The following is a 19,738-nucleotide window of genomic DNA, read 5'->3' on the forward strand; positions in this document are numbered from 1 at the left end:
GTAGGTGTAAAGCTGTGTAAATCAGATCTATTATTGTAACGTTAATTGTGACATTACCTGGTTAACTTGAATTTCGTTATCCTATAAATTAGAAGTAGGAAACGAACACATTTCCGAAGAGCCTTTAACAATGATCCCTACTCGCAACAGAATTAAAAATAGTAAATGTCAGATGGCTGAAACGTACCCCTGAAACGTTTGTGTATCAATATCGTCTTGTATTTCGTATTAAATCTCGTCGTGGAATATCCTAGATCTCTCCTGTTTGGATGCCAATGGATGGCTCACGAGTGTCCTTACTATTGCCTGAAATAAAATATATAAAGTTTAGATTACTAAGTTTAGTACCCTAGCGTTTGACAATTATAAAAATATTTTAATATTAGCGCTATAAAATTAGTAGTATCATAATGAGCTGCTTATAATGAACAATGTGGCGTGTATCCATAGGTATTTATATTGGCCTACTATGCAAGGAGTCACAGCAGTTACTTGGCAAAAACAACGAAAGAATTTCCACGTCCTTTTACACCGACTGGTCTCACAAAGCTTTGTAATTACTTTCTAAACAATAATATATTAATTGTAAGTATATCGTAATTGTGTGATGACGGTTTGTGGTTTGCTATACTTTCCCATATCTTGTAGATGTATCTGTTGAGTTTAACTGTGCACTTTTTATTTGGGGTAATGTTAGCAAGCTAGCAACATGGCTGGCTAACATACATAGCTACTACTAGCTACCTAAGTCTGGTTGCTAGGACATATTAATGGCAAGACTAGGCTACTATGTACTGTCAACCGAGAAAATACTCTGTATGTTTCAGCCACTTCATATATAGGCCAGTGATTTTATCTAGATCTAGACAGCTCGCTTCTTTGTGCATCTAACCGTCTGAAGTAAGTACTCGAGGCCATAGCTAGGTAGCCGTTTTGACACTAGCGAACAATAGCCGAATGTTCTGGTTAACTTGTCGTCAGTGTGTCGTATCATTTTCTTTATTATGAGATCTTGTATGTGCTTTCCAAACTATGTAAATATACTCGTATAGCACGGTTTGATTGGTAGCTGGCTAGCCTGGGTTTGTTGTAAAGTAGCTGATAAAATGTCCCTTTTATCTCTTAAGCTAAAATTCTCGCTAGATGCCGACCATTAAACTGCAGAGCTCTGATGGAGAGATATTTGAAGTGGATGTTGAAATCGCAAAGCAATCGGTGACCATTAAGACCATGTTGGAAGGTAAGTTTAATGCACGTGAAAACACACAGCTATGCTTTGGGCTTTTAAAACAGAACTCGCGTAGATGAAGCATGGTGAATTAATCCTCATTCCTTCAAACCTTACGCTGATATCAACCTGCAATATACAAAAACTGAATTGACACAACACTGTCTTGTCATAAACACTATTGGCCGAATATTTAGGTGTTTAGTTTTTTGATGGGGTGTGAATATTGAACGTAATGTATTTGTAGGAAACAAGGCCGACTCATGAACTCGCAATGAACGCTATCACTGACAGTTGTATTCCATGAATGTAATTGCTATTTTGGTACAGATTTGGGGATGGATGATGAAGGGGATGATGACCCTGTTCCTCTTCCAAATGTCAATGCAGCCATATTAAAAAAGGTAAACAGTCCAGATAACATAGGCTACCTTAAAGTGTAATATGTTTTTTCTGCACACAGACATACCATCCCCAGACATACCAGTGAATATTCAGTAATGCTTTTAAATGTGCCGGTGCATTTAGAATGGAACCCAAACTCTTTCTTGCTTATTTTGCTTTTCTACGTTCTTGAATTTAAACTACCAGATCCCCTTCTGCCCACTGTAGATATGAATGTGGATGCTTGGCTTGTAGCTGTCAGCAGTGGTCCCACAGGGGATAGTCGCTGTCACCTACGAATAGAGCAGGTACAGAGAATGAATGAAAACTGGGAGCAAACAAAAAAGCCCAAGGACAGGCATTCCTCCTGAATGGCTCAGTCACCCTGGCTTCAAACAGCTGGGTACCACAGACAGTGCTGGCACAGGTTGAGCCCTGTAGATTAAACCCTGGTTGCCCCAGTGCGGGTCACTATTGCTATGATCAAAGTGGTTAATTTACTAACCCTTCCTGTAGGTGATACAGTGGTGCACTCACCACAAAGACGATCCCCCGCCCCCGGAGGATGATGAGAACAAAGAGAAGAGGACAGACGACATTCCAGTGTGGGACCAGGAGTTTCTCAAAGTGGACCAGGGGACCCTGTTCGAGCTGATTCTGGTGGGTTTGGACCGCTGCACTGTGGTTGAAACAGGCTCGCGTTGTAGCTTTTCAGTTTGATTTAACTGCAGATTTTTTTTCTGAACCCTCAAAGAGTTCGAAAGAATTTTATGACCACTTATTTTCTTATTTAAATTAAATTTCAGGCTGCAAACTACTTGGACATTAAGGGATTGTTGGATGTGACATGCAAGACGGTGGCGAATATGATTAAAGGAAAAACCCCAGAGGAAATAAGGAAGACATTCAACATCAAAAATGACTTCACAGAGGAAGAGGAAGCCCAGGTGAATTATTATTATTATTATTATTATTATTTTAATTGGTGACCAAAATGCATGGCTGTGGTCACAGACAATGCGTTGAAAACAGACAGATGTGAACATGGATGATGTGCATTATCTCGTTTTTCCTCCTGTCCAGGTGCGTAAGGAGAACCAGTGGTGTGAGGAGAAATGAGTTCCGCAAAGCCGCACTGACACACTGCAGCACTCGCACGCTGTGGCACTGACACCCTGCAGCACTGACTCACTTCAGCACTGACACTGTAAGCCTTGTTCCAAATGTTGAGTGCACTACACTCTCCCTACTGGTTAATATTACTTGGAGAACTCGAATGGCACTGCTTTGCACTCCCAGCATGGCCATTGTCATTGCTTGTTTGCTGCAAGTAATTGTCATATAGTTTATCTAGTTTAGAGGTTTCAGTTTTCTCCAGTTTAAAAATAAAAATGTGTACTTTTGCTCTGAGCCATGAGGACCCTTCTGTTCTAAGCTGCTTTTTTTGTACCATTGTACCAGAGGCTCTTTTGACTTAGTATTTTATTGAAATACGTTCAGCTTTTTTTATTTTATTTGACTTTGCAGATTAAATCTACGTTTTATAAGTACATCTGAAAATTGATGCAACCTTTTTGCAATGAAGGAATTTGTGCAAATGTTGATGATTAAGAAAATGTAACATGAAGAACTGGCATAAATGTGTTTTGTGTCATATGGATTTGTATGGACTTTACCTTTTAGAAGATAATATATGGTCTCAAAGCTGGAGTTTAATGTTCAGCGGCAGAAAACTTTCAGTTGTGTTGAGCTGTGAAAGTGAACTATTAAATGACTAAAATAAACGTGGAGTGATTGCAGAAATTGGTGTATTTCTGGATTTAAGAAATGTTTTTTAATGAGTTAAACATGATCTCAAAGTGCTGTGCAGGAGGGGGGTGGGGTCTGCATGTGAACTACAAACACTGTGTTACAGTTAGATACTTGTCTTCATATTATGTGTATACCCTGTGTCCACAGTGTCAAATGTTTTTTGATGGTTTTCACTGAAATTAAAGTCAGGATGGGGCCATTTTAGATCCAGCATGACAACAGGAGGATTTAGAAGGTGAGTTTGGATACTACATAACTGTCAGTGTGGATAAAAGGTACGTTTGAGCAATGAATGCCAGGTGAATCAGCCTCAAAAGACTGCAAGCTTACTTGCAGGCTTGTTGCTGGGTTTATTCATTTATAAGAGGCATTGCATCTCGTGATCAAATCAAAGTTTGTGAATCTGTCCATTCTAACTGAATTCCACTTTTAAATTGAGGTTTTCAACTAGTGCACTAGTACTTCAGTCATTCGGTACTGCGCGCAGTAGAATCGAAGGCTCGCAGCTCTTCCTAGTTCCGTTTAAGCAAGCCTGCTAGACCTGTAACCAAACCGCACCAAACAGCTCCCTCAAGTGGCAGCCCTTGTATTTGCATGAAATTAATTGTTATATAGGCTAAATGGGGGATTGAAGATGGGTTAAGAGGGTCCTGTGATGCTATTTGGTTAAATTTCATTAAGAGAGATTTTGAATGTGTGAAGTATTCTGCTAATGGTTGGCTATTGCCTAATCAGTGATGTTCCGTTTTAGTATTCCCATTTCTTGTCTGCAATTGGATTTCGAAGAAGATTTTTCTTCTAGCCAAATAAATACATTCAAAAGCATACTGAATCTTGATTGTAAAATTGGTTAGTCAGTGCAATGTCTTATTGACTCGTACATTTATATTCGTTTGCCAAATAGGATTTCATTTTTGTTGCATTTTGACAAAATGTTGGGTAGCCTGTTGGAAAAGAACGGGGTTACCATCGTGTGTATGTTTTCTACTGAAAATTCACAGACTACTTACAACAGATACATGAAACAAACAATAGGCGTACAATGCACAATCTCTCAAAACAAGAAAAAAGAATCATATTGGCATGAAGTGATCTCAAAAATTCACTATAGATTACATGCTAACATTTTCAAATCATCATTTTCAAATCATCAATCTGATTTGTCCGAGCTGTCAGTGTAACTTCCTGTGTCCTGCGCCGAATCTTCTTCTGACTCCGCCCTTTGTTCAGCTGGCTGGGTTTTTTCACGGAGCGACTCTCAAAACAGGTTTGTGAAATTTTCGCTGAAAGAGGATGTGTGCCGATTGTTGCTTGTATTGTATTTATGTGACATTGAACTCTAAATAATACACAAACCTTTGGGTGCGTGAAAACACGCACGGTGTGGGTGGGTCGCGTGTGATGTGCAAGGCCTCGGTTTAACAGGAGTACCTTGCGGTTAGGCTCATGTTCAGGATGGATGGAATACCAATAACGTACTAACAGTACTCGGCATTTTACAAACTCCTGCTTGGAGCAAAGTGTTTATCTATCGAGCAACCGTATTTTCTGGCACTGAAAGCGGTCTTTAGCTGTCTAGCTATGGTACCGCACATGCACGGATGCACGTCCGTGAGTCTGTCCGCTATCCGTCGCCCACTGCACCTTCGTGGGAAGGGGGCTCTCATTGCAGCATCACTTTCTGTTATGCGTTAAAATGCACCCATGGAATTTATAGAGCGACATGGTATGTTCTTATGAAATAATTCTGTTTTTAAAATGCTTTATATTTGCTTTTTTACATAAGCCAAAAATAAGCCATAGTCTGTTTCTCAAAATATGTTAAAGGAAATATTGACTGTGCAGTGCCAGTCAATGGGAAATATCGGCCAAAAAAATCAAAAGTAAAAACGCGATCATATTTCTTTGTGCTCAAATTTAATTGTAGATAATCTGTTCCGACGAGATAAATAAAAGCAATGCAAAACCATTAATGAGTCGAAACAATGACATCTCAAATTTAGGTGTTGAATTTTCTTTTCCTAGTTGCATTAGAAAGTGGAAAATGACCCCTGTCACTAGTTTCCATGAATTATCGTTGTGTGTCGAAACCCTCTAATCTATTGCCCTCCTTTGTTCAACTGACAGAACTCAACGCGATATGAATTCCATAATCCACTTATTCATATCTTTAAAATCCTCAATCGAGTATCCCTCCAATTCATCTTTTTCTGAGTGTTAAGATATTGAATGACTCAAGTCTTTCTTGGTAACTTTTAAGCGTGATATTTGGATTCACCCTTTTCTTTATCTTTCTTTTTTCTTTGCCCTAAGAAAGTGGTCCCCACAACTGGACGCAGGGCTGTAGATGAGGGTGTTGTGTAACATTCCTGTGGCCTGTTTGCAAAAGCATTAGTGCTACGCTTCCTGCCTTTGTGAGCGATTTTGTTTGGTAATCCTGCACCTCTGGAGAGACCTAGTGACTGAATGCCTACAAATTACTTAGCTTTAGCATTAGGCACAGTCAGACCTAGTTCCACGTATTTGATCCTTTGGATCCTGATATAATTTCAGAAATCTCCTGCATATCCAGGAAACATGATACCATAATACTAAATAAGAACTTTGAAAAAATAAATACTGGTGAAAATTGATAGCTTGTTAAAAATGGTTTTATAAAATGATTCAGGGCCAGTGTGGCAATAATATTGGCATTCTGCTGGCAGACAGATTAGGATTTGTGTGGTATGGTTTTGTATGTATTCACATATACGGTACACCCAAATAATTTGAGTGCTTGTCCATTTGTAACCCTAGTAAATATTTGCACATAAGTGTGAATATGGAGCTGAACGGAAATCTGAATGTTGTATCTGAAAGGCTGTAAAGAGCATAGTTGGCCTGTGTAACAAACCCAAAGTCTGTTTCTCTTCATTGTAGACGATGGCTGTTCCGCCTGTATATGCCGACCTTGGCAAGCCAGCTAAAGATGTCTTCACCAAGGGTTATGGTAATAATTATATTCCTTTTAGGATTATTATTTGCTTATTTTCTGTATTAGAAATGACTAGTATAGCTTCCAGACTTGTAAGGTTGAGGCTATTTTTCTCCCACCTCTCTCAGTCCTTCATACTGGCCTGCTCATTAGCAGAAGCTATTTGTCCATTTAGAAACCAGTTTATTTTTGTTGCCAGTGAAACACAGAAAGGCATTTTTGCATAATTGCAGTCAGACTAAATGGCTAAATTACACCGTAAAATGTATGTCTGGTGCGAGGAGCCTTTCGTGGTAAATAATTAATTCTTTAGAAAGGCTGAGCTAAGCAAAGCAGTGTCAGTTAGATTAAATGCAGGTCTGTACAATTGCGAATTATCACTGCCGGACTCGCCTGAGATGTAAATGAGAATGTGCAGTTTTCTGTTTTTAAACACTTTAGGTTGCCTGTTTATTTCTTTTACTTATTTTTTAATTATGTTCCCTTTTGTTGTGTCACAGGGTTTGGCCTTATCAAGCTGGATTTGAAAACCAAGGCAGAGAATGGCCTGGTGAGTTTTGTGCGGACAGAGTAAGGTTTTGAATATATTAATATTTCCTTTAAAAATGAATAGAATGTGGGAGCCTGTCAGTTGGGTCCACACAACTAAATAATTACTCTTCACACTATTTATGTTTCATTAAACTTTCAGTTGTCAGAGTGCTTTGCCACAGGGCACAATTAAAAGGAAATTCATGTTTAAAATAAATTTTTATAATCTTGAAAGGAAAAATGAGAAGACAACAGTTAAAGAATTCAGTAGTTTTGTCTCGTCTATGCTGGGAGCGTCTGACATAAGGTTAATTGTGTGACTCATTGCATGGGCCAATAGGATGACACACAGGTAATATTGGGAGTGGCATGCAGGTGATTTTAGTTATGTTTGTATGTTGAATTCAGGAGTTCACTAGCTCTGGATCAGCCAACACAGAGACCAGCAAAGTGACAGGAGATCTGCAGACAAAGTACAAGTGGGCAGAGCACGGACTGACCTTTAATGAGAAGTGGAACACAGACAATACCCTGAGCACAGAGATCACGCTGGAAGATCAGGTAACATCACACTTTGCACGCTCACACATAGGCATACACACACACACACACACACACACACAAAGTACACTCTGCAATCTCATACGTGCACTGTCTCAGTGCACTCACAAATGCTCTGCTTGCCCTTTTAGCTGGTTAAAGGACTGAAACTGACCATTGACTCTTCCTTCTCGCCAATCACAGGGTAAGTTACAAGCTGTGTTAGCAGGCTGCGCTCTGTAGGTCAGAGGTGGGCAATTCCAGCCCTGGTAGGCTGGTGTGTATGAAGGTTTTTGTTTCCACCATTTACCCTAGCTAAATGAGCTAGTTGGCTGTACACACTAACACTGGTTAACTCGTAGATGACATCACAGCAAAACGTTTCATATAGAGACACAAGAACAGTCTTCAGATGTCATTCATGTGCTTATCAAGAAATGAGAAATGTGGCTAAAATGTCAGATGCCACCAATGTTAAGTAATGAAGTACAGAAGTTTGCATGAAAACCAGAAAAAGATTTGGCCCTCGTTGCCCACCTCTGCTGTAGGTTCTCCATTTTATTTCTTCCCAATTCAGAGTGCCCGTATGTACTTCCTGTACCATTGTTGCATTTCCCTTCCCTTAATCAACCAGAATTCACGCAAACACTGTCCTAAGAAGCCAGCTGTAGGTTGCACTGCAGTCCACCAGATGACATGTGCACTTATTTCTTGGGAGGGACTGCACACGTTGCTACATGTAACTTACAGCTGCAGGCGCTTAAACGACCAGAGGAGACGCTCTTGTGCACTGAGACGAGATAAATCTCTGTGGACAGATCTAACAAAATCACTGTTTTCCCAGCAAGAAGAGCGGCAAGATCCTGGCCGGTTACAGCCGAGAGCAGCTCAACGTCGGCTGCGACGTTCACTACGACATCAACGGCATCGCCGTGCACGGCGCGGCGGTCGTCGGGTTCGAGGGGTGGCTGGCCGGGTACCAGATGACCTTCGAAGCCGGGAAAAACAGAATCACTCAGAGCAACTTTGCTGTGGGCTACAGGACAGATGAGTTCCAGCTGCACACCAGTGTGTAAGTTCAGCTGTCATATCCAATCTAAACTAAAATTACAAATTTGTGAGGAGTGTTTTATGTGCACAGTTTTAAGAAAGCTTCAGTGAAGTTTATTCAGATATGATCATTTCAAATGCAGTAACCTGATATGAATGAGATATTTATGTTTCAGATGTACTTTTTAATTGAGTGCATATTACACATTCGTTCTAAAGTTGTTTGTGGTTTTTGGGTTTACTGACGTGGATATATTCTTCTCTTTCTCTCACGCATGCTCTCTCTCTCAACCTTATCTCTTTTTCTCAAATAAACGTGCATGCACACAAACACTCTCTTCTGAAGTACTATCCCATGATGCTCTGTTGGGATTTCTTTCAGGAACGATGGTACAGAGTTTGGAGGCTCCATCTACCAGAAAGTGAACGATAAGCTGGAGACAGGTGTCAACCTGGCCTGGACAGCAGGGAACAGCAACACGCGATTCGGCATCGCGGCCAAATACCACGTTGACGCTGACGCCTCCTTCTCGGTATGTGCAGTTGGTGATATTAAAGCTTTTGGTCCATTTATTGGTTCTTGGTTTTCCAGAATATTCCTGGAATTTTAGCATAGATATTCCAAACATACAACTATATTTCTGTAAGTCACAAGGATCGTTGAAGGAACTTTATTCAAATTTAGTTATTTACAACAAAATTAATTGTAACTTTTTTTATGTGGCATGTTTGGAATTTTCTGTGGCTGTGACATAACTTGTTTGGAACAGTATAGGCATTCTAAGCCTGTGTAAGGACAATTCCCATAATAACATCATCTCCTGACCACACTGGAATCCAGTCAGTCAGTTTGGGATATTGAGAGTTCCTCAATTATTTTGAAATGTTTTGTGTAAGCAAAGGCTGTTAATTTCAACCTCAGGAGCAGAACAAGGGTTTTATTCAGTTTCAGTGCTCTGTATTCACTTGTTTCTGCATATTCCCTTAGCTGATCAGGATCATAGCTTCCATTTCAGTGTAAAAATGAAGATGTGCTGAGCCTATCAAAAGACCACATGTGCACCTAAATGTGACCAGCCAGTGCGGTTACTGTGCTTTGTAGTCCTGCTGTTCTAATCAGTCCTTTATCTCTTCAGGCCAAAGTCAACAATTCTAGCCTGGTGGGCCTGGGCTACACTCAAGCTCTGAAACCTGGTAAGTGGTGGGCAGGTGCAATGCCTCAACCAGCGCGTGCTTCCACAAACGCATTCAAACACATTGACAGCAATGTATAGTACTGAGTCGAACGCGAAGTGGAATCTCAACCCCCTGGTTTTCCCACAGGAGTCAAGCTGAGTCTCTCTGCTCTTCTGGATGGGAGGAACATTGCCTCTGGGGGCCACAAGCTGGGGCTGGGGCTGGAGTTTGAGGCTTAGGAAGATGGAGCAACACAATCCTGACTTAAATAATTAATTCAGTAACCATGCAGCCTCATGTTTCCCTTGTATGTTCACCACCGGGGATGCAGGTGTTGTCTTGTCAAAAGTATGTGAAAGGATCTGCCAGTGTACAACTGAAAAAAAGAACACTAATTTGCTCTGGGAATTTGGCCCTAAGTATGAGTCATTTTTGGAGACAGGAAAAAGTACTTGGCAGGTGATGATCAGACTTATGTAAAGTAGTGTAACCGTAGTTCGTAGAAAGTGTTTTGAAATTGTGAAAATCCAATGTCATTCCTATCCAATTTGAACACCGTTTTATTTATTTTTGTACTGTAAGTAATGAAGAGGCTTAGACAAAAGGTATTCCTCCCATGTGAATACTTACTGCACACTGTCCAGTAGGTGGAGCTGTTTCTTCTGCACAACACACCAGGGATGTTGGGCCTGAATTGTAATAATGCTCCTTTCCCATGATTGATACACAGAGGTAGAGAGACACTGCTGACATTTCTGTCATTCTTCCATCATGCCTTGACTTTCTAGAGGTGATGTCACTTGGGTAAAACTGCTATTGCTGAAAAGTTACTTAAGTGATTTGCTGGCTGTCAGTTTTGTTTTGTTATGTTCCTTCTTTGCTTGTTAATTAACACTAACAACAATTAGTGTTTGTTAGCTGGTTGCTAGGATTACCAGGCAACAACGTTTGACAGTTGGAAACTAACAAGAGCCTTAAAGGCATTATGAGTGAACGACAGGTGCCTGCAGGCTGGCTTCAGGTGGTTGGGTATTAGATCAGGTCTTTCTGCAGCTGCTGTTCTCAAAGACACTAAACCTCTTTTGGTTCATTAAGGCATTTGAGTGTATTGTTTTGCGTCTTGTCTTCAATTACATGTGGCTAGATATCTTACACACAAACAACCCCCCCCCCCCCCATTATCAATGAGGAATGGGGGCCAGACCTCTGTCAGGTTTGTGGAACAGCAATAAAATGCTCAGTTTTATGCTCTGCGCACATTTCTGCCTTCTTCAAGCTTATGCATTGGGCAAAGTGGGGACATTCAGTGGGATATTTAGACTGTTGTCCATACAGAACACACAAACACACGGTGTATCTGATTAGTTCTTTTACTTGGGGAAGTGAAATAAATGATGGGGCTGTGTGTGTTTAGTTAATTTGGGTTCATTTGGTTTGGTTTTGTATGGGCATGTGGGTGTATGAGAAGGGGTTTAGGCAGAAGGGTTGGAGCAGGAGCAGGGGTAGTGGGGGAAAGGGGCACTGGAAGGGACTTAGACAGACACTGCAGATGAGATGTGTGATGTTTTGTCATGTGACGTTGCTTTTTTATTATTATGGAATATGAATATGGAATAAGGGAGTCAGGGTGTTAGACTGTAAAGGATAAGCGGTAAAGCTAAAGGGAATTAATGGATTATAAGGGTGTAAGGAGGTTAGATTAAAGGTATAAGGGGGAAATAGTGTGAGACATAATGATTTTCAGGGTAAGGGTGTAAAGGTTTAAGATTTAGAGTGTAAGCTGTAAGGGCATATGTCCACTAGGTGGTGCTGAGTGCTTATGAGAGAGCCAATAGATGGGCATCTATAGAGTAGGTTCCTGTACGTGATCCCTTCCCTTTCATACATATTCTTTCATACTTATCAGACTTGAATTAAACAAATATTTTAAATACTTGAACCCTTTAGACATCATTAAAATCCCTACAGATTACTGACAAATGTAAAATAAACACATATTAGCACTAATATTCCAAACAAAAAATTATATTTCATATGCATGTACAGTGAGCTCCATGATGTTTGGGACAAAGACATTTTTTTCTTGATTTGGCTCTGTACTCCACATTTTTAGATTCTTAATCAAATAATTCACATGTGGCTACAGTGTAGAAATTACAGCACTTTTTATACATAGCCCCCCTCAAATTTCAGGGCACCATAATGTTCAGGACAAATGGCTTCACAGGTGTTTCAGATTGTTGCTGTGTGTATTTGATGGTTGGCAGTATGTCCATCCGTCAGTCCATTATCTATACCTGCTTATTATTGTTCTGGATCGCGGGAGATGCTGGAGCCTATCCCAGCATGCATAGGGCGAGAGACGAGAGCACACCCTGGACAGTTCACCAGTCCATCGCAGGGCACACACATTCACTCACACATTCATATCTTGGGGCAATTTCTCTCCAGTTAACCTTACCTTAATTTTCAAGAGGGGTTGGGCACAAAAATGCAATGACTCAATAAAGGGATCAGGCATCTAATTGGTCATCACTTTGATGATGACATCATTCTATTTTTTTTTTTGCATTACAGTCACGTGTTCTGTAAGTATTGCATAGTGACTTACTGTGTTCTGTCCCATGCGTCATGCATCTGCAGTTTGTCGGAAATGCGCTTCTACTTTTTTCGTTAGTACCAGAAGCCCTCACAAATTCAAAATAGAAATTGCTTGAATTGTATTTGTCACTGAGCATTTAACCGTAAGCAAAGCTCTCAGGCGCAATATCCCAGAATGCCTTCTCACTTTCAGCCACAGCGTAAGTGGTAGGTATTACATCACATTTGTTAGGAAAACACACGCAAACATCTAAATGGTTACTGTCATCAGAGGCCATAAAACGAATGATGAAATGTCAAGTGAATAGTGACTTAAATGGAGCAGGGCGTTCATTTATTTCCATAAGAGGTTTCTGCCATGTTGCTCAGGAACTGACATCATTCTATGTTTTGGCATTACAGTCACCTGTACGGTAAGTGTCGCAGAGTGACTTACTGCAAAGTGACGGCTCATGCATGAAAGCCATTTGTGTCCCATGTGCGATGTAGCTTCAGTGTGTTGTAAATACATTTCTACCTTTTTTGTGATGTGTAAGCAAAAGCTGAAAAGATTTGTTTGTCTGCCAGGTTTAAAGATTGCCACATAAGGACAAATATGATTATCAGAAACTTCAATTCTGTTATAGATTAAATTTACAGTTGATGAAGCTAATATCTGGGAGTATAACAAAAACAGTTTGCTGTGCCTTTTCAAACAGCAAATAAAAATGAATCCTTCACATTTCTCTGATTATTTTGAGAAACAATTTTTGAGAAATTTTGATATATATTTTGAGAAAATAATTTATTATCTTTAAATTTCTCTGGCTTCTCAGACATAATTGGAGCGACACCGAAGAACTGTTAAACTAATCACTGTCGATGTCCTTACAACCTTCCTGGAATTATCTTAGTGCGCCATGTGTTTATTTAGAACATATACACTTACTCCTGAAACATGCCTGGATGTTTACGTGTTGGCGGCAACTCTGAAAGCCGACCCTAGAGCTCACTTATTTTAAACCCAAATGGCCCTCGTCTTCCTCATGTCCCTGCCACTGTGCAGACAGGTGAACAGTCTTCTCTTTTTGATCTCATTTTGATATGAAAGTGGATTTGATGAAGGAAAAAAAAAAACGATATTCCCAGTAAACCCCGTGCCCACCCCAACTCCCTCCGCCACTAGCTCACACAGACGTGAGGCTTTTTGGGGCAGATCTGTATCCAAGAGTGGGGATTTTTGAAGTGTGGCTCAGCTTTGGAGGTGTACGGTGGTATGTGACTCAGGAATGGATGTAGAGGTGTCTAATTTTAACCCTTTTGGATCACTGACTGACTTCTAAGCGAAGCGTATGCTTGGGCACACTGTCTAAAAAGAGCTTCGCAACAAGACACCAGGGGTCACACAACCCCAAAATAAACAAGCGCCTTGGATTTTACCCCTATCTTCTAGCTAGCTGGAAAAATTATGTCACGTCCATAAAGTTTTAAAACTATTTTTGCAAAAGCTCCTTGTCCCCTTTCAAATCAAGTCATTTATGTTAAAATCATCGCAAATATGCTCTCCCAGTCAGTAACAGGAGCCCTCACAAGTCCAAAATGGAAGTTACTGAACTCAATTTGTCACTGAACATTTAGCCGTAAGCAAAGCTCCCGACAAGTCTTTCGCAATATCCCAGAACGCTTTCTCACTTGCAGCTGCGACAAATGCAGTATCCATTGCACACAATTTGTTAGAAGAACACCTCAGACATCCAAGTGATTACTGTCATTAGAGGCCATTAAACAGCTGATGAAATGTCAAGTGAATAAAAACTTGCATGGAGGAGGAAATTCATTAATTTCTAGGTGAGGTTTCTGCCATGTTTCTCAGGCACCAGTGCCTGTCTCCGCTTGGTCAGGGGGCCAGGTGTAAATGTGCTGTAATGTTGAATGCAGGAGTGATAAGATGAAATAGGAGAACAAGAAAACTCTTTTTTCTAAGAATAGCCATATCATTGATCTGAACAATTTAAATTACAATTTTCAAAACATTGTACACTTTACTGTAATCAAGAGTGAAAGCGTTATGAACAAAATCATTAATATGGTGTTTAGATAAACAGATGTTGCTGATTTTTATTCTGAGACTTTGTTTTAGTTCATCAGCACTATCGCTCAAAGGGCCATGCAAAAATAGCCTTTAATGTATGGAGGTTCTGGTGTTCTAAACACGCCAAGTGGGAGGAGGGAGATATATAGGGCAACCAATCAGGAACCAAATTTAACTGTCACCATGGTGGCTTTTCTGAGGATTTAAATGATGTTGGATCAATTACAGTTATTTAGTCAAAGTTATTTAAGTTATCAGTTATTTAATCACCATCATTAGAGAAAATCTATTTGACTGAAATCTATTCAATTAACAAACCTGGCTCCAGCTCCGTTCTTAAGAAATGAGGGCAAGTAGTATAGATAGAGTATTAAGTATGTTGGGGCAGCAAAACAGTCATTAGCTAGTATGGTCGCTCAAAAATTGTTGCCGGCATTTGAAATACTTGGTGTTCGGTGAAAACTGAGCCTGTAAGCCCGTTTCATATTTTTTCTGTCTTCCTGTATTTTACTCTTCCTGTATTTTAGCACTATACATAAAAAAAATCAAATAACCATAGTTATTTATAAACAAATCATTTTCATTATGTCACAGATCACATTTTAAAAAGACATCACTGAAGAAGACAAAGAACAAGAAGAAGAATAAGAAAAAAGGAAACCAATCTTTTTTTAATTTACTTCAAGTACATCACAGCGTCAACCTCATACTGTACAAGGACATCACACTTAAGAGAGGCTTAACAGAGCCATACGCACAGTTAAGAAAACGGAATTCAGAAAAGTCCATTTCCAGTCTGGGAAATTGCACAGCGAACTGGGCCGTACATGTATTCAGCACTTGGGGCTTGCATGCCAGTGAACTGCTGCATCTTTTTGGTGGCAGTTTTGTACATCTCTTGGAGCCAGTCTGCTTTGAAGCTTTGCTGTCTATTTCAGTGTTTAAATCCAGAAATACATTCCAGAGGTATCTGTTGCTGAAATCCTGCCCAGCACTTTGAGAGTGTTGGCGATGTGCGGATCACCGTGAGAACTAGAAGGCTTCTTCCATGCTAGGTCACTAGTCTGTGGGTGAGAGTGAGGACTCCACACAGCGTGGGGGGCAGAATGGATCCTCGTCCTGGGGGGGGGATCAGTGTCTTTGCGGCAGAGCACTCACAAGCTTAAGGCAGAGCCGTAAGGGATCTTCCCTTAAAACTGTTTCTCATTCTTCATGGTTTCTAAGGTTGCCAGTTCAGACAAAATAAACCCATCGATAGTGTTTTCCATTTGAATAATGCTGTGGCACCACAGAACCTTTTAATAATAATAATAATAATAATAATAATAATAATAATAATAATAATATTTTGTGAGATGCATGTATAATTTATGGCATTAAATGCTAATGATCATTGATCATTTTTTAAAGATTTGCATAATTACAATGAACTAATCACAGCCAGTAAATAGTGACTTCATTATATTATTTGATTTAAAAAGGAAGGTACACTAGAAGTATTTCAGAGAAAAACAAACTAAGACTTTTCAGATAGATGACGCAAATAGTAAACAATAGTATTAATACAAATAGGAATAGGACTGGGGATAGTAATGACTGTGTAAGACAAAATAATTTTTGATTGCAGGTATTTTCATGATAATGACTAAATGGATGGTACTTTATGGCTGAGAAGTATGTGAGAAATAGTTTAATTGTGAAAAGTGAAACAGTAAAAGTAAAAGTAAGCCCCAGACCTCCACAGCTCTGTCTATAATTAGACAATGCACAGTACATTTTATAAACGCAATACAATTGCACACAATAGATATATACACCTTAAGGTATTTTGGTGATGTAATTTAAGGTATTTACGATGACAAGAACAGCATTTTCAAAGTAAAACATCATTTGAGTGACATGTGACGACTGACATAGAATCTCTGGCTGTAAAAATACCAGCTAGGTGTGGAACACCACAGAGAGGAGCTTCCTAGGCCAGCAGCTGTCTGTGCATCTCACACGTTTCTACTGTGGCTCTGTCTCGCAAGAGCATGGGCTAGGTAACTCTTACATGTGTCGCTAAAAGTACAACCCTCCACAAGCTACAAGCCCACCACATTGTCGCACAACACTGTGGGCGACATGTCAGACAGAGCCCGTCACAAAAGTAAAGACTGACAGGTTCACATGGAAACCAAACGCCTGTTAAGTTCCCTGCCTACCAGTGCTCTCTGACCACATCGTCAGTAATGAAGAACCTCGGCCAACACTGCACTACCGTCGCAACTGCCATAAGCAATACAGCGCCCTCTGCCCAGAGCACACGATATGGGTCTGTCACAGAAAAAAGCCAACGAGTGGCAGGCAGGAAGAAAGGAATGAAGGAAAGATCTCCCATTCTGTCCATCCTCAGACCCGCAGGTCGTCCTCTCTACTCCTGTTGTTGCTGCGCCTGCTGGATCGGCTGTACCTCCTCGTCTTCTCCGCCGGAGACCCGGGGACGGAGCCAGGAGCGGAGCCAGCGGCAGAGTCCTCGCCGGAGCCCCCGGTCGAACCCGAGTCCCTGGCGGGCCTGGAGTTGCAAACCTCCTCGGTCCTGTCGCCCCGCTCCACGGCAAAGTTGTCGCGGTTCTGCTTGTACGCGGACTTGGTGCTGTACGGGTTGATCGGGACTTCGGACTCCCCCAGGGCAGGCATGTCGTGCGGGAACGGGCCGGTGGGGTGCTGGGTGAAGAAGTTGTAGCCGGGCGCGTAGGGCACCGCGGCCTCGCTGGGCGGCTTGAAGCCCTCCTCGTAGGCCAGCTTCGAGCGCCTGTACTGGATGCCCTGCTGGCACCTCTTGAAGCCCAGGTGGTACATCTCGATGAGGTTGAGCAGCAGCGAGACGCAGGCCACCGTCAGCATGAAGATGATGAAGATGGTCTTCTCCGTGGGCCGCGAGATGTAGCAGTTGACCATGTTGGGGCAAGGCCAGCGGTCGCAGGTGTAGAGCGGCTTCAGCTGGAAGCCGTAGAGGAAGTACTGGCCCACGATGAAGGCCACCTCGAACAGGGTCTTGAAGATGATGTTGAAGACGTAGGTGCGCAGCAGCACCCCCTGCAGGCGGATCTGGCCCTGGTCGTCCCGGACCGACGGCTTCTTGGGCTTGCCGTTGGGCAGCAGCGGGTGGGCGTGGCCGTTCCCATGCTGAGCCTGCTCCTTCTCCTTCTGCTTCGCCTTCTCCTCCATGCGCACGAGGTGGAGGATGTGGCCGAGGTAGATCAGCGTAGGCGTGGAGACGAAGATGATCTGCAGCACCCAGAAGCGGATGTGCGAGATGGGGAAGGTCTTGTCGTAGCACACGTTCTGGCAACCGGGCTGCTTGGTGTCGCAGGTGAAGCCAGACATCTCGTCGCCCCACACCTTCTCCGCAGCCGCGCCCAGAATCATGATGCGAAAAATGAAGAGGACTGTCAGCCAGACCTTCCCCACCACTGTCGAGTGCTCCTGGGCCTTTTCCAGAAGCTTCGCCAGCAAGTTCCAGTCGGCCATCGTTCCTGCTCAGCACTGTTTCTGTGTTCGTCCCTATGGGGAGACACAGTTCATTTAATAGCCCAGAAAATAAACAATGAAAATACCAACGGCAGACTTTTTGCTCCATAAAACAATCTTAAGTTAAATTAAGTAACAAACTTATATCCCCAAACTTATATATATAATCATGTTTCAATGATATTCATAAATATATATCTTAAGTGTCACCCACCCATCTTACATGTAGGTCAGATATGCCTGAGGCGTTACCACTGACCCACTATGACTGTCAGCTGTACATACCTGAGCTAACCTCACAGGTCAGATTTGAGCCTGAGTGCATCAGGTGAAGGGCATGTGTGTATTTTCTCTCTCTCTCTGTCTCTCTCTGTCTCTCTCTCTCTCTTCCTCTCTTTCTCTCTCATAACCACTAGTACAGTACACATTACAGGATGCAGGATGCCTGGATGTTGGTAGTCTATAAGAGACATCGCTCTGCATAGCATATATGATAATTTGACAATGGGACACTGAACTCTATCATGTATTTCTATTCATGTTTAGTGTATTTCTAATCTTTGGTGTGATTATTGGACTGTGATATCCCCTCTTATGTACATATTTTGGGCTTCATATAGTTCCATCTATTGTATTCTATTGTATATTGTGTGCATTTACCAATTATACACCTGTGGAATGTATTAGGTGTGGCTTATATATGTTGTGTGCCATCTATTGTTTTTATAGCCTTGATGAAGACCTAGTGTCAATACACGTTGGTCTGTTTCATTGTCTTGTTCTAGCCCATTTGTTTTTATCCATTTTTTCACTAGGTGACAGAGTGCCTTGGCCCTTTTCCTTAATACTGCACTTTTTTATAGGTCAATTCACTTTCCCAAGGCGACTGTTGTTCAATATTGTAAGATCGTGCAATTGTATTGTATTTTGCTACTATGTATTGTGCACCCACATAACTACCGCATGTAAGTGCAGTGTTTCATTTCACTGGTGTGAATGTCAGTGGAATCATTACATTATGTTTCAATCACTTTGTAAATGCTCTTATCGAGTGATAAAAATAAACACTGGAAATGTGTGGCATAAAATACACGAAATCCTGGTAGGTTATTCAATTCCCTGACACCCTTTTGTGTGCAGACTTCATCACCTGTGACTCCTGCACATGAAAATGGACTGTGACAGTATGAATTATTATTATTATTATCATTATTATTATTATTATTGTTATTATTATTATTAGCTAAATAAATTTTGTCTGCAATTCCTGGAATTAATTAAATTAATAATAATAATAATAATAATAATAATATAAACTCAGATCAGTAAACAGGCAGTTGGTTCTCACCCAACCTTCCTGTCCCCTCTGCACTCAGTAAAGGGGGGGTTAATGACGAAAGGGAGAGACCCACCTGATCGCTGATCTCATCTCCAGTGCCAGGACTCCACTCACAGAGGGCCTGGAACCCTCAGATTTCCCCCAAACAGCCTCTCTCCTCTGCAACAAATTCAACTTTTCAGTTGCCGATTTGTTTGTTCTTTTAAAACCTTCTGTCTGTCCAGAAACAGCCTGAAGGTCCAGTGAGGCTGCAGAGACTTGTTGGGGAGACTTGTGTTGACACCCGTCTCGCCCTGTTACCCTTTCCCCTCTCCCCCTCCTAGTGCGGGAGTTAAATTTGGCTGCGGACGCACACTCTCATCGTCCAATGTGAGCTATGAAGACCGCTGCAGGCTGACTGAGTGGCAGCTGTTTCGTCCAATGGGGGCCCTTGGTCTTGCAGGGGGGAGTTAGGTTCTAAATATAAGCTCATGGAGGGGACGGTTTCTACTGTCACATAAAGGAATGGCTGGAGTTTGG

The 19,738-nt window shown here is 41.5% G+C and overlaps 3 protein-coding genes across 4 annotated transcripts; 2 read left to right on the forward strand and 1 right to left on the reverse strand.

Annotated features, from left to right (window-relative positions):
* The first annotated feature begins 438 nt into the window (after nt 1–438).
* On the forward strand, nt 439–3,415 carry LOC118223049 (S-phase kinase-associated protein 1). 2 transcript variants are annotated; one of them, XM_035409109.1, is made up of 6 exons: nt 439–585; nt 1,128–1,240; nt 1,559–1,632; nt 2,129–2,272; nt 2,419–2,559; nt 2,696–3,415. In XM_035409109.1, the coding sequence occupies exons 2-6, from the start codon at nt 1,144–1,146 to the stop codon at nt 2,729–2,731; spliced, it is 492 nt and encodes a 163-aa protein (XP_035265000.1). In that variant the 5' UTR covers nt 439–585; nt 1,128–1,143; the 3' UTR covers nt 2,732–3,415. The 2 variants fall into 2 exon arrangements, with proteins under 2 accessions (XP_035265000.1, XP_035265001.1); XM_035409110.1 differs by having other exon boundaries at nt 474–553.
* Nucleotides 3,416–4,547: 1,132 nt separating this feature from the next.
* LOC118223048 (voltage-dependent anion-selective channel protein 1-like) lies at nt 4,548–10,497 on the forward strand. The gene is made up of 9 exons (XM_035409108.1): nt 4,548–4,691; nt 6,344–6,413; nt 6,899–6,948; nt 7,338–7,490; nt 7,622–7,674; nt 8,314–8,541; nt 8,902–9,052; nt 9,656–9,713; nt 9,843–10,497. The coding sequence occupies exons 2-9, from the start codon at nt 6,347–6,349 to the stop codon at nt 9,932–9,934; spliced, it is 852 nt and encodes a 283-aa protein (XP_035264999.1). The 5' UTR covers nt 4,548–4,691; nt 6,344–6,346; the 3' UTR covers nt 9,935–10,497.
* A 5,865-nt stretch (nt 10,498–16,362) lies between these two features.
* LOC118222668 (gap junction alpha-3 protein-like) lies at nt 16,363–19,522 on the reverse strand. The gene is made up of 2 exons (XM_035408431.1): nt 19,293–19,522; nt 16,363–17,913 (listed from the first exon to the last, which is right to left on the reverse strand). The coding sequence occupies exon 2, from the start codon at nt 17,878–17,880 to the stop codon at nt 16,759–16,761; it is 1,122 nt and encodes a 373-aa protein (XP_035264322.1). The 5' UTR covers nt 17,881–17,913; nt 19,293–19,522; the 3' UTR covers nt 16,363–16,758.
* Nucleotides 19,523–19,738: the final 216 nt, after the last annotated feature.

Source organism: Anguilla anguilla, chromosome 3 (assembly GCF_013347855.1).
Source record: "Anguilla anguilla isolate fAngAng1 chromosome 3, fAngAng1.pri, whole genome shotgun sequence".
NCBI classification, from domain to species: domain Eukaryota; kingdom Metazoa; phylum Chordata; class Actinopteri; order Anguilliformes; family Anguillidae; genus Anguilla; species Anguilla anguilla.